Source organism: Chroicocephalus ridibundus, chromosome Z (assembly GCF_963924245.1).
Source record: "Chroicocephalus ridibundus chromosome Z, bChrRid1.1, whole genome shotgun sequence".
Classification (NCBI taxonomy): Eukaryota; Metazoa; Chordata; class Aves; order Charadriiformes; family Laridae; genus Chroicocephalus; species Chroicocephalus ridibundus.
This window is the reverse complement of record NC_086316.1, coordinates 12,501-28,650: the sequence shown is the minus strand read 5'-3', so window position 1 is coordinate 28,650 and position 16,150 is coordinate 12,501. Positions and strand designations below refer to the sequence as shown.

Sequence of the window (16,150 nt, the reverse complement as noted above, 5' to 3'; positions counted from 1 at the left end):
GCCTCAGGTCATAGGCAGCTTAGCTGAGAGAAATCCGTTTTTTTTAATTACCTGCCAACTGTGCATTGCCTCATCCCAGGGAGCATAGCCAGAGCATGGTGGGCTGTAGAACCCAGATGTCTTGTGTGGGTGGTGGGGAGAGCCACCAGACGCTGCCTGCTTGCTTGATCCTCTCCAGGCATCACTAGCGCATGTGTCCATCTCTGACAGTATTCCTGATATTTGAGGAGGGCTCCTGAAAACATTGCCAGCTGCCTGCCACAGGCAAGAGCTGTAGGGCTTGGCTGGCCAAAGCTGATGTGGTGCAGACAGAGCTCAAGAGTGAGGACTGAGGGCTGCGTACACAGTTCTCTGGGTGAGCCACGTCTCAGGCCTGAATCAGCTCCTATCCCTAAAAATGGGCACAATTCAAGCCAGCATTCACAGTCATCCATTATCCTGCATCATCCACAGCCCAACTTCCCAGCTTTTGCAGGAGGGGGCTTTGTGGTTGGCAAGAGGCCTCTCCGAAGCCTACATCCCTGGCCCTTGTAGCCTCTTTGAACCTGTTAAATATTACTGGCCTCCGATGGTCTCCCTGGACTTGTTTGGGAACTGGGGTTGCCTTTGTGCAAGCTCCTGGGCCCCAGGTCGGATCCGGGTCTGTGCTTTCGGGCAGGTGCCACCGCGGCCAGCACCCTTCCGCAGAGGCGGGCCGCGAACCGGCGGAAACACCACAGCCCTCCCGGGCCGGGCTGGAGGCTGGCCAGTCCCGCTGCCGCCGAGAGGCTCCGCCCCCGCGAGGTTCCACCGTCCTGGTAGGCTCCGCGGACACTGGCGCTCCACTGGGGCCGCCCCTCCTTGCGCATGCGCTGCCGCCCACACAGCCCGCCCCCATCACGTGATCCGGCCTCCCCCACGGCGGTAGCGTGTGTCCTTCCTCGCCCGCCGTAGCCGCCGGCGCGCGCAGGGCCGCCGGCATGTTCCGCATCGAGGGGCTAGGGCCCAAGATGGACCCGGAGGAGCTGAAGCGGAAGATGCGCCGCGACGTCCTCACCTCTGTCCGCAACTTCCTCATCTACGTCGCGCTGCTGCGGATCAGTGAGTGCGCGGGGTGGCGGGGGGTGGCCGGGGCCTGCGCCCCCGCGGCGGACCGGGAGGGATCGGCGTGGCCTAGCCGCCTGTTCACGGCCCGTGACTGGAGGAGGCGGCGCCGGAGAGCCCGCGGGGAGCCGCGTCCCGCTGGCCGGCCACGTCCCTGGGGAGCGGGACAGGCCCAGCGCCTTCCCTGCGGCGCCTGGGGCGCTAAGGTTGGGCGAGCAGCGGTGCTGGTTCTTTTCTAGGTTATGAAAGAACATGGGCGCGCAGGCTGTTTTGCGGGCGGTTCCTTAATGTGTTGCATCAGAGCCTTTCAGCTTTCCTTTCAAGGTGCCCTTCTGCTCAGCAAACAAAAAGTCACGTTTGGGTGTTTCCCCCCCGCGCCTCCCCCTGTGCCTAGAAGCGTCGAGAGCACTGAGCTGCAGCAGAAGCAGGCATAGCCGATTCCCCTCGTGAATCATGCTGCCTCACCTGTTAAAGCAATCATGCAGGGAAAGAAGGGACCATGTGGGAGGCAGACAGTGGAATCTCAGACAGAGTTTGAATGTGTTCTATGCCGCATAAATGTGCTGTAGTTTAACCACAGACTTACTGCAGACTTTTTGTTGTCTTCAGCTGTGTTAAGTTCATGCTGCTTTATTTTCTCTTTTCAGCTCCTTTCATCCTGAAGAAGTTGGACAGTATATGAACACTTAAGAAAACTCAATATATGAAAACATAAAATGGACTGTAGCAGCTCTCCCCTGTTTTTCAATTAAACATTGCGCCAGAAGCAGACATCTGATACTAAATGGTTCTAAAAAGTTTCATTTAAGTATATCTGACCTGAGAATGATAGTGTAATTGGGAGTATGGGGAAGATGTCTGTTGTCCCTGCAGGTGAATTCTGATCACAGAATACTCCCTAGTGTCATCAAGCAATGACTTGTGATGGAACATTTCTTGCACTGTTTAGAAAAAAGTACATCTCCATTTTGTTCAAAGTGTTAAGTGCTAGCAAGTTGCTTTGTTATGCAGCTGCCTCTAAGCTGCCACACGCTATGGCTATGAACCTTCCTGAACCTCTCTGTGTGAAAAATGAAGTTTTTAATGAATCCAGTTCACAAACAGTTTGATTTTAAATAAATGGAAGAGCAGTTGTCTCAGTTAACTCTGGTAGTGATTTATTTTTAATAATCATCACTTACAACTAGAGGTCATGTGGTATTATTTCCCTGGCTCTTGGTTTAAGCTTGCTCTCTCCTCACCTTTAAAATCAATTTGTACTGAGGAAAAGCAAAGGAGCGTGAAAAAAAACAAGGCAATTATGTGTTTTTCAGGTTGCTAAATGTGTAGCAACTCAGCTGTAAAACATGAACATGAACAGAGGAAGAGAAGGGGGAAGGGTGGCTCAGCTTTATCCAGCAGGCCTGTGCCAGTTTCTACTTCAGTTAGAACTTCCTGGATCTTGAATTTACGCACAGTAAAGCAAAAGCAACGCCATATTTCTTCTGTGAGCTAGTAACTGAGTTTTAGTCACAGCAGACTTTTTACAGTGCCTGTTACTGCCTCGTGCCAGTACTTGTACTGTTTTGTCATGTCTTGAATTGAGCTCTTTTTACCATGACAAAGTGCTGCGTTTGTCATTTTGGGCTGGACTGGCCAATGACAAGACAACAGATGCTGTCCCCCACCTCTGAGGAGAGGAAGAAGAGAGAGATATTTGTGAGTTTAGAAAAAACTAAACTACTTTAATGAAAAATTAATAAAATTTAAAAAAAAAGGAAATAATGAAATAGATAAAATACATACAGATATACATAAAACCGTATCAAGCTCCCAGGGAGATGTCACTGGCAGGCACTGTGAAAGTTCCAGACTGGACTCAGTGACAAATGGGGACTGGAACACACTGACCAGGATCAAAACGCAGATGCGCTGACGAAGTCCTCAGACGTCAGTCCCTGAAGAAAGAGCCACTGAGGAGTCATTGGAGAGGAGCCAACCTGATCCCTCAGCGTTTACACTGAGCATGGCAGGTGGAACACCCCATTGGTCAGTTTGGGTCACCTGACCTGTCCACGGGTGTGACCCTTCCGGGGGTAAACAAGGAAGTCAGCCGACCCTGGTTGCCACGGCAACAAGCGGAGCAAGAGCCCCTCACTGGACAGACAGTCGTCTCTGCTTCACGCCAAACAGGACAGTGTTCCAGTAATTCGGAGCGTTACTTTATGCAGAGGCCGCCTGCAATATTGTTACCTTGTACTGATTACGCTGATGTCAAAGTAGGCAGTATTTCATTAGAGAAGTAGCTTGGTTTGTGAAGAGGGTTGTGATTGTTTTCTTTGAAAGGGATTCTGTAAGCTAAATGCTTCTAATGTAGGCTGAAGGGGATCCCTGCTATTATGGGGCCCGTGGGCTGATTTTCTAAAGTGATGTGTATTACACTTCTTCATGAGTATCTGCCCATTCCCAGGTACCACACTTCTGTAGCAGATTGCATAAAGTTCAGGCAGTTATGCTGAATTGTGGATATGAGCCTTTCAGAGTCCTGAAGTTCCTAGGACTTGTCAAAACTTCTTAGCAAAAGGTGAACTTAACTTGGATATTTTGCTGCAGAGGGAATATACCATCTGCCACCTTGCCAAGTTACACCTAAAAATTGAACCTTCTGGCTAGATCCCTGTCATTTAGCCTCAGGGATGGTATTCCCCTTACTTTCCAGGTGGGCTAGGATGCCCTACCACACATTCTTTGGACCCTCTTGGGAGAATCTCCTGCAATCAATCCTCTCTATACATTAATATATTATCACTCCTTGTTCCTGTGGGACTTTTTCTTAAATCCTCCCCTAAACCTGATGTGACAATGTAGGGCTATGTTTGAATCCATGGTGTAATAAGGTGGAAGTGAACTCTATTCTGCCCCAGGTAAAAGTGAATCTCTCTTGATCCTCAGGTTGTAATGGGACTGTGAAAAACATATCCTAATATCCAGCAAGGATGGACTCTTTGCTCTATAGAAAAAATAAGATCTGTGATAGATAGGACAGCAGCATGTAAGTGTCCAGTATTTTCATTCCATTGAGGATAACCTACAGCCAAACACTGGGTGCTGTTAGGCTTATGGGCCACCTGTGTGAGTTAACATGGGGAATGCGTTTTCTGAATAATATTCAATCGTTCTAACTCCTGAATAAGAGTAGTTATGCCCAGTGCGGCTTTGAGGCAAAAAAGATATTGTCATACATGCATTAAGGTACTTTTAGGTAATTTAGGTGCAGCCTGTAATAGCAAAGTAGTAGACCCCTCGGCTGGTATTTCATCTATAGAGCCTAAGGAGTTCTGGGTCTGATGGTTTGTCACCCAAGTGCCTAACAGTCTTAATAGCCTGTAACTTCAGTATATTCATACCAAATATATTTAAGGGTCTGTTGTGGTTTAATCCTGGTCAGCAGCTAAGCTCCCCCCTAGCTGCTTGCTCACTTGCCCCTCAGGGGGTGTTGGGAGAGCACCAGAGGGGGAAAAGTGAGAAAGGTCATGGGATGAAATAAAGACAGTTTAATAAGCAAAGCAGAAGTTGTGCATGCAAGCAAAACAACATAAGGAATTCATTCACTACTTCCCATCAGCAGGCAGGTGTTCAGCCATTTCCAGGAAAGCAGGGCTCCATCACACCTAACCCTGACTTGGAAGGACAAACACCATCACTCCAAATGTCCCCTCTTCCGTCTTCTTCCATGCAGATTTTATTGCTAAGCATGACACCATATGATGTGGGCTATCCTGTCAGTGGGGTCAGCTGTCCCCTCACAATTCCTTGTGCCCCTCCCAGTCTGCTCGAAATGGGGGGGCAGCATGAGGAACAGAAAAAAGGCCTTAATACTGTGTAAGCACTGCTCAGCAATAGCTAAGGCATGGACATGTGATCAACACTGTTTTTGTCACAAATCCAAAACAGCACTGTAGAGTTACTATGAAGAAAATTAACTCGATCCCAGCCAAAAGCAGTACAGAAGTATAACTGTGTTCCAAGACAACACATCCTTCCCCAACAGGAAGGGGGATAGGATCCTAGGACAGCAAAAAGTGGCATCACAAAAAAAAAAAAAAAAGTTTTGGCTAAGAAGAATTTACAAATACTTAAGGCAAAAGTGTGGTTTGGCCGGTTTTTTACTCGTGCCAATGGAGTTTGAGTAGCATCAGTGCTTACCATACAACACCTACTCCTGCACTAAGATTTAAAGAAAAACCATCCCTGTAACCCATTCAGGAAAATCGACACCAAAACCATGATTTTAGGAAAGCAACTGTCATTCATGCTATCTGAAGGAGATCCCTCTCCTGGCTCTGATGGTAACAATTTGGCATGAGCAGTAATGGGCGAAGTAAACATTCCCATGCTAAAATTCAAAGTATAATTAGTGCAATTAGTAAGAGAATCCATTATGTAATGCCCGAGGTATGCAGGTAAAGAAGCTATGCATTCAGGCACAGCCTGGATCAGGATTAAACACAGCAGTAAAATAGCACATTTGAACCACTGCATACAGACACAAAGAGCAAGCAAGCAATAAAACATATAAGGCAAGCTAAGCATTGTTGTATCAATTAACTTTAAAGAAATCCCTACAAAGAAACAATATAATAATCTCTTTAACAATGACATGATGTGAGCTGTCTTTTTCAATCTCTGAGCAAGCTGGAATTCAAACTATTCAGACCATCTATCAGAACTCTGGTAGCGCTACAGTCAAGCCCCACCTTGGGCACCAATAAATCTGTTGTGGTTTTGGCTGGATTGGCCAATCAGAATGATCGATGGCCCTCCCCCCCGCTCTAAAGAGAGGAGAGGAAGAGATAGAGAGGTTTACGAGTTTAGAAAAGGAACTAAACTACTTTAATGAAAATAATAATAAATAAGGAAATAATAATAAAATAATAATAATAAGTATACGATATATACAAAACAGTATCCAGCTCCCAGGATGACGATCGCATCACCAGCAGGCACAGGGAAAGTTCCAGACTGAGTCACTGACGGACAGCAGCTGAATTTTGGATCTGGAGTCAGGAATGCTCGGATCGGGATGAAAGACAGACAAACAGACAGGGTGCTCCTCAGACATCAGCCATTGAAGAAAAAGAGTTGACCTTTTGATCCCTCAGCTTTTATACTAAGCGTGATGCATATGGGATGGAATACCCTGTTGGTCAGTTTTGGGTCACCTGTCCTGTCCGCTCCTCCCTGCAGGTGTGACCCCTCTACACTTTTCCACTTCCAACCCTCTAACGGAGCAAATAACAAAGTTAGCTGACCTTGGTTGTTATGGCAGTAAGTATTAGCAGGAGCCTCTCTGCGTACCATTCCTTGGTATAACCAGGTCTTATCACTCTGGGACTGAAGAGTTTCTGAAAAATATGCTGAAAAATATGCTGAAAAAATGAAAGATATTTCAGAGTTTAGTCAGTTAGAAGAGGCCCATCTAAAAAGTAAAATTACACACCAGAAGATTGGTTCTGTTTTACTTCAAATGAGGACAAAAAGGCTATTAAGTCATGCCAATATTGTGGCTTCAGATGTAATAGTTTCAATTAGGAAGACCATGAAGGGTATAGTGAACACTTGAACAGCTCTTGTATTGTGTGGCAAAATGTGTTTCAAAGCACTCTAAGGCAGTGGTTTCAGACTTAATAGACTCCATTCTGAAAAAGTCCCATGATGTAACAGGCAGACTCTTGACTAATTATTTAGATTTTGCTTTGGTGTGGTGTGGGCTCTGCTCAAGCTAGTCATAAGGCATATGGCTGCTCTGCCCATGTTGGCCTTCATGAGTGCTGCCAGGCGGGAGCATGTCTGTCCCTGGAAGTGCCCTCCAGGAGAGGAGCTCCGCAAGGACGGCAGTAGCTCTGCCAGAGCAGCCGGGCCGGACTCTTCCTCCTGCCACACCAGAGAAACTGCTGGGCTCAGCGGCTCTAGCTGTAAATCAGACAGGGCTGGGGGAAAGCAGGGTGGATGAGACAGTGACAGCTCCTCGGAGGAAGGGAGCTGATGGAGAGAGGCTGCCAGAGCAGAAGGGACCAAAGAAGCACTGCCGGGGAAGCTGCAGTGCTGGGGGAAGTTGTGTGGGTGCTGCAGCGCAAGGTGGGTGCACAAGCAAAGCTGGGCACTGACAGAAGAAGGAGCATTGTCCGCTGAGCTTCCTCATTCTCTGGCCTCACCTCCACCTATGGCTCCCTCCCCACGTCCCAGCCCCAGTCCCAGGCTTCCTGCCCCTCTGCAGCTTCTACTCCCCATTCACAGTGTTCTGTTCACACCAAGTTCCTGCCACAGGCAACATATGCCAGTGCAGTTGCCTCACTACAACGTGCTTGTCACTGCACAGGGGGAGAGTGGGGCTCCCTGTTCTACCCATGCATCAGCCCTGAGTGCCTCAGTCCTACTAAGACCTATGTGTCAGGTCAGTGTGGCCTCAAGCCTAGGCAGATTGCCAAAAATGGCAAGAAGATAAGGGATGGAAAACACACGGGTGGGACAGGAACTGGGTGGCTGAAAACTATTTTGATTGGGAAACAGTGTGAGCAGAATTTCAGGAGTGCAGGGAATTTGTGTGTGTAAAAGGAAAGCAAGGGACCCTTCACTGGGCTTTTCGCAGAGGTATTGGCAGCTGCGGGCCCTTTACTAAAGACTTCCAGGCAGGAAGCTCAAGATGCATTACAACACGCTTTGCAGCAAGCTGAGAATGAAGAATAACGAGCAGCTGCCTTTGACTCTCATAGTCATGTTAACAGCCAATTACTGTGACAATTAGAAATGAACTTTCGACCTTGGCTTTATGACAGCTAGAGCAAGACTGTGTCAGAGAGTGAGCTTGTTGACAAGGTATATACACCGACAACTGATAATGAGGAGGATGTGCTGTTCAACATCTTCATCAATGATTTAGACAGTGGGATCAAGTGCACCCTCAGCAAGTTTGCCAGTGACACCAAGCTGAGAGGTGTGGTTTACAGGCCAGAGGGACAGGATGTCATCCAGAGGGACCTGGACGAGCTAGAGAGGTGGGCCTGAGTAAACCTTATGAAGTTCAACAAGGCCGAGTGCAAGCTCCTACACTGGGGTCGGGACAACCCTCATTATCAATACAGGCTGGGGGATAACATGATAGAGAGCAGCCCTGCGGAAAAGGCCTTGGGGGTCGTGGTGGATGGAAAGCTGGACATGAGCCAGCAACGTGCGCTTGCAGCCCAGAAGGCCGATCGCATCCTGGGCTGCATCAAAAGAAGCGTGGCCAGCAGATCCAGAGAGGGCCTTCTTCCCCTCTACTCTGCTCTGGCGAGACCCCACCTGGAGTACTGTGTCCAGCTCTGGAGCTCTCAGCACAAGAAGGACACAGACCCGTTGGAGTGGGTCCAGAGGAGGGCCATGAAGATGATCAAAGGGCTGGAGCCCCTCTGCTGTGAGGACAGGCTGAGAGCGTTGGGGTTGTTCAGCCTGGAGAAGAGAAGGCTCTGGGGAGACCTTAGAGCCCCTTCCAGTACCTGAAGAGGGCCTATAAGAAAGCTGGGGAGGGGCTGTTGGCAAGGCCATGTAGCGATAGGACAAGGGGCAATGGTTTTAAGCTAGAGCAGGGCAGGTTTAGGGTTAGACATTAGGAAGAAGTTCTTTACAATGAGGGTGGCGAGAAACTGGCCCAGGCTGCCCAGAGAGGTGGTGGAGGCCCCATCCCTGGAGACATTCAAGGCCAGGCTTGATGAGGCTCTGAGCAACCTGATCTAGTCAAAGATGTCCCTGCTCACTGCAGGGGGGTTGGACCAGATGACTTTTAGAGGTCCCTTCCAACCCAACACATTCTATGATTCTATGATTTTGATTTTGGCACTGGGCTTTCTGCCCCCACCTTATTACTGGAGTCTAATCCAGATAAGACAGCCTCCGTGTACCCTATTATTAAAATTTGAAACATACACAACTTGCAACTCATAGACAGAGAGATTTCCAAGGTAAAAAAAAATTGTACATCTGAGAAGCAGCTATACTATGATCTGTTTTCTTTGACTCAGAGTTGCAAGGTAAAATGAAGACAACATACAGAGAAGAAGGCAGTGCAGAGGTTTAAAATGGGTAGGAAATATTTAGTACTGGGCAGGGATAGCTGGCAACTACAAGGGCTGCTGGGACACTGTTGTGTCAGCTAGGACCACACAGCCACTCGCTTGCTCCCACAGTGGGATGGGAGAAAGAATCAGAAGAGTAAAAGAGAAAACTCATGACTTGAGATAAAGACAGTTTAATAGGTAAAGCAAAAGTCGCGCGCACAAGCAAAGCAGAACAAGGAATTAATTCCCTGCTTCCCATTAGCAGGCAGGTGTTCAGCCATCCCCAGGAAAGCCGGGGTCTATCACGGCTAAAGGTGACTTGGAAGAAAAACGCCATCACTCCAAACGTTCCCCTCCTTCCTTCTTCTTCCCCCTGCTTTATATACTGAGCATGATGTCATATAGTATGGCATGTTCCCAGGGTCAGCTGTCCTGGCTGTGTCTCCCCCAGGCTCCTTGTGCCCCCGCAGCCCTTGCTGGCAGAGGTGTGGGGTGAGGAGCAGAAATGGCCTTGAGAGCTCAGCACAAACAAAACCACCAGTGCGGTACCAACACCATTCCCATCCCAAACCCAAAACACAGCACTGCACCAGGTGCTGCAAGAAAGCCAACCCCATCCCAGGCGAAACCAGGACATGGAGATGGGAAATAGTGGGGAGGAGCAGAGAAGGGGAGAAAAGGCTCAGGTCAGCACATAGTCCAGTCGATGCGGGGGTGGGAGGAGGGGCTGTACACCACTGGAAGGATGCATGTCAGAAAGCAAGTACTTTTGTAAGGAAACAGGTGAAGAGGTGACAAGAATGGTAGATAGCTGTGCAAGAGTGCAGGTAGCAATACTGGGGAGAAACAACAGATGAATAGAGGAGAATGAGAAGAGGATAGAAAATTAGAGACAGCACAATGAATTGCACTTGCAGAGGTGGCAGCACGTGGCTCTGTCACTCATCTGGGAAGGAGCAATCAGCTTCACAATCAGCGCCGCATACCAGCTCCTGCCACAACTGGCCCCTGCCGCAGACGGCCCCCATACTTCCCTGTGAGTTACTGACCATGCCAGTTATCGACATGCACCCGAGACCTCCTCTGGGGTCATTGGCACGGAACTGGCCTAATGACCCTGGGCGGGGTTGCAGGTTGGGCCTGGGGTCAAGGCAGAGCCACATTTGGTGGTATGAGGGAGGGACCAGGGGTCACAGGGGTCAGAGGTCACACATCCCCCTCCCAGCTGTGCTGACCATCATGTCCCTGAGCACCATCACCACCAACAGCTTTGATTATGGTGAGTGCAGGGGACCCCTCTGCCCCACCCCCTGCTGACATCATGGGTGGGTGTGGCAGGGGGGTTGCCCCTGGGGCACTGTCAGGGGTGCAGGGGCAGGGGCCCATGACAGGGGCCGTGGGGGCTCAAACCTGCCCCCAGCACTGCTTTGCTGTGCTGCCCCGGGACGCTCCCGGTGAGGCGGGGCCCTGTAAGAGGCGGGGCCTGGCGGGAAGGAGGCAGGGGAGCCTGGGCTGTGGGAGCTTGCAGGGACGGGGGGACAGCTGGAGGGGAGGGTCAGGGCGACGTGGACGGGCGTGACCAAGTGATGGGTGTGGCTGAGGCAAGGCTCACGGGAGAGTGTGTAATGCCCCTCGGGGAGAGGCTACCTGGGGAAAGGGGTGTGGCCTACAGGGGTGAGTGGGGCCTAATGAGAGAGGCGGGGCCTTGGGGTGCCTGGGAGAGAGGGCGGGGCCTGGCAGGAACAGGCGGGGCTTCCTCTGCTAGGGAAGGTGGGCTGTGGGGAGGCGCAGCCATCTTGAAAGAGATGGGGCTTCTGGTTGAGGGTGGGGCTTCCTCACTTAGGGCCACCCAGGGAAGGAAGAGGGACTGCAGGGGGGTGGCCAGTCATCTTGGCGTGGGTCGGTAGGCAGGGCCACACAGGAGGGGCGAGGCCTGGACCTGAGGCAGCCTTCCTGTGGGCGGGGCCATGGGGCAGCATGAGGACAAACCTGTAGCAGGAGTCCCCTCCCGCAGCACCACAGTGACGTCTGGATGCACACCTACAAGCCTACGCTGATGATGGAGCAGCGCTCACAAATGCTATGCCAGATGTGGCTTGCACAGACAACATCACGATGTCATCCCATGACATCCCATGACATCACACTTGAGGGGAGAGGCCGGGGACACAGGGTTGCCACATGCCCCCACCCCAGGTGGGAGACGGGACATGTCACATGGTGACACAGCATGACACCCCACAGCAGGGGCGAAATGAGGTAACAGGGCATGGCATCTTATGTGACCCTGCTGACAATGTCAGAAGGAGGCCCCGCCCCATCGCAGGCCCCCAGTGCAGAGGAGGAGGGCCCCACACTGTGAGTGCTGCTGGGGAGGCTGGGGTGGCCTGGCAGGGCCTTGAGGTGTACTGTGAAGGACCGGGAGGGCAGTAGGGTGTACTGGGAGGCAGTGGAATATACTGCGATGGAGCTCTGGGCCGTACTGGGAATCACTGTGGGGCCCTGGATCATGGTGGGAGTCCTGGGTAGGGCACTGGTCCATACTGGGACTCACTGGGAGGCACCAGTCCATATTGGGAGGCATTGATCTGGGGCTCTGGGCCATCCTGGTGGGCATGGAGAGGCTCTGGGCCTTACTGGGAGGGTCCTAGGCCATCCTGGGAAGGTGCTGGGAGGCAGTGATGCATACTGAGTAGGAGGGCTCTGGGGCTGTGCTGGGAGGCAGGGTGAGGTGCTGGGCCATACTAGGAGATGGGGGGGAGTGCTGGCGGCGAGGCAGTACCAGTGAGCACTGGTATGTACTGTGCATGCTGGGGAGGGGGAATGTACACTGCATACACACAGCAGAGTGCCTGAATGGGGGAGGGGGCTGGCTGGGGCTGATGGTGGCAGGAAATCAGAGGAGAAATGGAGCAGATTTGCAAAAACAGGGGGAACAAGGAAAAAGAGAGGGGGAACCAGGAGAAAATGGAAAATGGGGGGGAATGGGGGAAGAAGCGGGACAAAAATGGGAGAAAGTAGGGGAAAAAAACCCAAAACAGAAAAAAAGAGGAAACGGGGGAAATTGTGAAAAAAATGGGAAAAGGGGGGAATCAGGAAAATGTGGGGATGGCAGAAGAAATTGGGGCAAAGATGGGTAAATGGGAAAAATGGGAGAACATGAGGGGAAATGGGTAAATGGGAAAACATAGGTGACAGACTAAGGGAAAATGGGGGTAGAAATAGGGGCAAAAAGGAGCAAAAATGGGGGGGGGAACAGGGAAAAATGGGGCATAAATGGGCAAAACGTGGTGAGAAAACAAGAACATCAGGGGACATGGGGGGAGTAACAGGGTAAAATGGAGCAGAAACATGCAAAACCTAAGGGAAAACAGGAGAGAAGAAAACTTAGAGGGAAAAGAGGAAAAAATGTGGAGAAATGGGTCAGGAATGGGGGGAGGGAGAGAAACAGATATAGAGCAAAACCAGGAAAAAAATGGAAGAAACAGAGAGAGAGGGAAATCATGGAAACCAGAGAAGAAATGGAGAAACAGAGAAAAATGGGGAAACAGGAGGGAACAAAAGGGACACAAACAAGGCAAAACAGGTCAAAATCAGGGAAAAAAATGCAAAACAGAGGCAACATGGGGGAAAACCAGCCAGTTATGGGGGCTGGGGCAGGAACAGAGGGAACAGGCCCAAACGGGGCAAATGGGACAAAAGCAGGGAAAAACAGGGAGAGAACCAGGAAAAAGTGGGGCAACACCAAGAATAAACAAGAGGAAATGGGGTGAAAATGGGGAAATGGGTTAAAAATGGGGCAAAAAAGTAAAAATGAGGCAGTAGGGGGTCTCTAAGGGTGGTTACGGAGCTGGGGGGCAGCTATTGGGTAGCTGGGGGGGAACAGGAGGCAGTTACAGGGCAGTAGGGGGTACTTAGGGGACAAACTTGGGTCAGGCCCTTGATGTGGGTCAGACCTTGAGTTCCTGGAGGTGCTGATGGAAGGACTGCATCTGGTGGTGCGTGCAATAGGGACGCCCTGCCTCCTGAGCACACCAGTATGACCCAGTACATCCCAGCACCGCACACATGCCGCCCTGGCTCACCCAACACCATCCTAGTATGGGCCCAGCGTTCCCAGTAAGATGCCAGTCTGAGCCATGGTACTTCAAGCATGATCCCAAGATGGGCCCAGTGTTCTAGTATGAGCTCCAATGCTCCCAGTATAATGCCAGTCTAGGCCACAGCTCTCAGAGTATGATCCCAGTATAGCACCAGTGCTCCCAATATGGTGTCAGACTAAGCTACAGGTCTTCAGGCATGACACCAATATGGGCTGCTACACTCCCAGTACGGGCCCAATTCTTCCAGTATAGCACCAACACTCCCAGTACAATGCCAGTCTGGGTCACAGATCTTCAAGTAGGATCCCAGTATGGCTCCAACACTCCTAGTGTGGGCCCAGCGCCCTCTGTACGAAGCCAGTCTGAGACACAGCTGTGAGTCAGGTCCCAGTATGGACCCCAGTGCCCCTAGTATGATGCCAGCATAAGCTACAGTTAAGGATCCTAATATGAGACCAAATGTTCTCAATATGGACCTAGTGTTCCCAGTACAGTGACTGGGCTACAGCTCTCCAGTTACAACCCCAGTATTGGCCCCAAGGCTCCCAGTGTACTCCCAGTGTTCCCTGTATGCACCCTAAGGCTCCCAGTATGAGCCATGAGGCTCTGAGTGCAGCTCCAGTGCACTCCCAGTGTGGCTCCCAAGGCCCCCAGTGCTCCCAGTATATGCTCTAAGTCTCACAGTATGGGCCTCGAGGCTCTGAGTGCAGCTCCAGCACACTCCCAGTACAGGCCCCAAGGCTGCCAGGGCACTCCCAGCACAGACTTCAGTGCTCCTCCAGTGCACTCCCAGCATGGGCCGCAGCACTGCCAGTACAGGCCCTGGTGCTCCCAGCACATGCCACCAATAAACAGTTTTTGCTCTGACCCACCCTGATGCCTCCTTGGGCTGAGCCCCCAAACCCTCAGAATTCCCCACAAAAATAACATCACCAGCCTGCCATCACCTTTATTGGTGGGTGGGTGCATTGGGTCACAGGATCAGGCCCCCCCCAGTGAACTCCATCCGCTGCCAAGGGAAGAGAGAGAGAGAAAGGTGGTGAGTGGGGGAACCCTGGTGTCCAGGCCAGGGGGAACCCCAGCATACAGGGGTAGGGGGGGACCCTGGTGTCTGGACGCACCTGTGGGGGGGCAACAAAGGCCAGCCAGTCAGAGGGGCGGGTGGGCAGCAGCCCCATGGCCTGGCACTTATAGAGGGCCAGCGCCAGCCCCAGTCCATTGCCCACAAGGAACACCAACCCCTGCAGTGCCCGCCGGCTCGAGCTCTCCAGTGCCTTCAGTGCTGCAGGGAGAATGGGGTGGGACCAGTCACTGTCACCCACAGGCCACTCACTGGGCACCACAGGGGACTGGGGGGGAATGACGGGTAGAGAGTGGCAGGGGAGCGTGATGGGGGAAGCATGGAGCGGATGGCATGGGGGCAGCTGGGGGGGCATGTGGGAGTGACCAACATGGGGACAAATATCATAGGGGTGTGGGGGGTGACCAACATGGGGGCAACTATCACAGGGACAACTGTAGGGGATGCATGGGGGCGAGTGACATGGGTGTGATTGTTGACAGATGCAAGGGAATGACTGACATAGAGGCAACTGTTTGGACATATATGGTTAAACTGATGTGGGGGTAACTGTCATAGGGACAGCTGTTGGGGGATGCATGGGGGCAGCTGACACTGGGGGACACGCGTGGTGTGGGCTGTGATAGGGATGGTTGCTGGGGGATATGTGGGCACGAGTGTTGCAAGGGGAGATGCAGGGCAGGGGACCACCGCAGGGACATGGGGCAACTGTCATGCGTCAGGGGATGGCCATGGGGTGGGAGGAGACCCAGGGAGTGGCCACCCGCATGGGGCTGTAGCACAGGGTTGTACTCACTGGCAGAGAGCGACATGAGAGCTTGCAGCGGGCGCCAGCCCATCATGCAGACCATCATGGCGGGGAAGATAGAGATGGTGTTGCCGGCCATGTACATGATGAACAAGTTCATGGGGATCTGCTTCAGCGGCGCCAATGCCACGTCCCAGCAGCGCTGCAGTGAAAGAGGGGACCCAGGCGTCCGGGAGGTTGGGGAGGCCGCCCTCGCAGGGTACTCAGGCGTCCGGGACAGGGACCCTCCCGCCACAGGGAACCTCGGCGTCCGGGGGGTGTCCCTCCCTCCCTCCCCGGCCCCCCCCGCCCACCTTCTCCATGAGGATTTTGTCGCTCTCGTGGACGCCGCCCTCCCCCAGCTGCCGCTCGGCGAACCCCAGCGGCCCGCGGCCCTCGGCGGCTCCACGCGGCCTGGGGGGGGACAGAGGGCACAGGTGAGGTGGAGAGACCCCTGTACCCGCAATCCCCCCTCTCCCCAACCCTCCCGCGGGCCTCACCGCCCTCCCGGCGCCGCCGCGAGCTCCAACGACCACTTGAAGCGCCGCCCCCGAACCGCCGCCGCCGCCATCTTGCGAGAGCCCGAACGGGGAGGGGGAGTCACGTGGGATGGTCACGTGAGAGGGGCCGGGCGCCCCACACAGCGCTCCCTGCACCATAACAGCCCCACAGGAGCCCCATAGAAGCCCCACTCCAGCCCTATGGCAGCCCCGCGCGCCACAGCAGCCTCCTTCCTCACAGCCGCCCGCGTTCCGCAGCCCCTCCGCCCCGGGTGCGCTCCCACCCGGAACTGCGGTGCGGGGCCGCGGTTCCGCCCGGAGCCGGTGACGTGCAGACACGCCGGCCGTCCTGTGGCGCATGCGCAGTCCTTCCCGTTGCCCCGGACCCTTCCCGCTCCCCCCCCCCGCCCTTCTGCTCTTGTTCTTTTTCTTCTCCCCCTCCCTGTCCCTCTCCTTTTGCTGATTTAGGTTCTTCTTTCTTTTGTTTTTGGTAAGGTCTCGGGGTTGGCTTTCTGCTTGTTATA

General features: G+C 52.7%; 2 protein-coding genes across 3 annotated transcripts; one reads left to right on the top strand and one right to left on the bottom strand.

The window, feature by feature from the left end:
• The first annotated feature begins 865 nt into the window (after positions 1-865).
• Positions 866-2,227, top strand: TOMM5 (translocase of outer mitochondrial membrane 5). The gene is made up of 2 exons (XM_063319600.1): positions 866-1,080; positions 1,731-2,227. The coding sequence occupies exons 1-2, from the start codon at positions 960-962 to the stop codon at positions 1,763-1,765; spliced, it is 156 nt and encodes a 51-aa protein (XP_063175670.1). The 5' UTR covers positions 866-959; the 3' UTR covers positions 1,766-2,227.
• An 11,964-nt stretch (positions 2,228-14,191) lies between these two features.
• EMC4 (ER membrane protein complex subunit 4) lies at positions 14,192-15,826 on the bottom strand. Of its 2 annotated transcripts, XM_063319598.1 has the most exons (5): positions 15,627-15,781; positions 15,441-15,540; positions 15,136-15,289; positions 14,380-14,540; positions 14,192-14,267 (listed from the first exon to the last, which is right to left on the bottom strand). In XM_063319598.1, the coding sequence occupies exons 1-5, from the start codon at positions 15,695-15,697 to the stop codon at positions 14,232-14,234; spliced, it is 522 nt and encodes a 173-aa protein (XP_063175668.1). In that variant the 5' UTR covers positions 15,698-15,781; the 3' UTR covers positions 14,192-14,231. The 2 variants fall into 2 exon arrangements, with proteins under 2 accessions (XP_063175668.1, XP_063175669.1); XM_063319599.1 differs by lacking the exon at positions 15,441-15,540 and having other exon boundaries at positions 15,627-15,826.
• Positions 15,827-16,150: the final 324 nt, after the last annotated feature.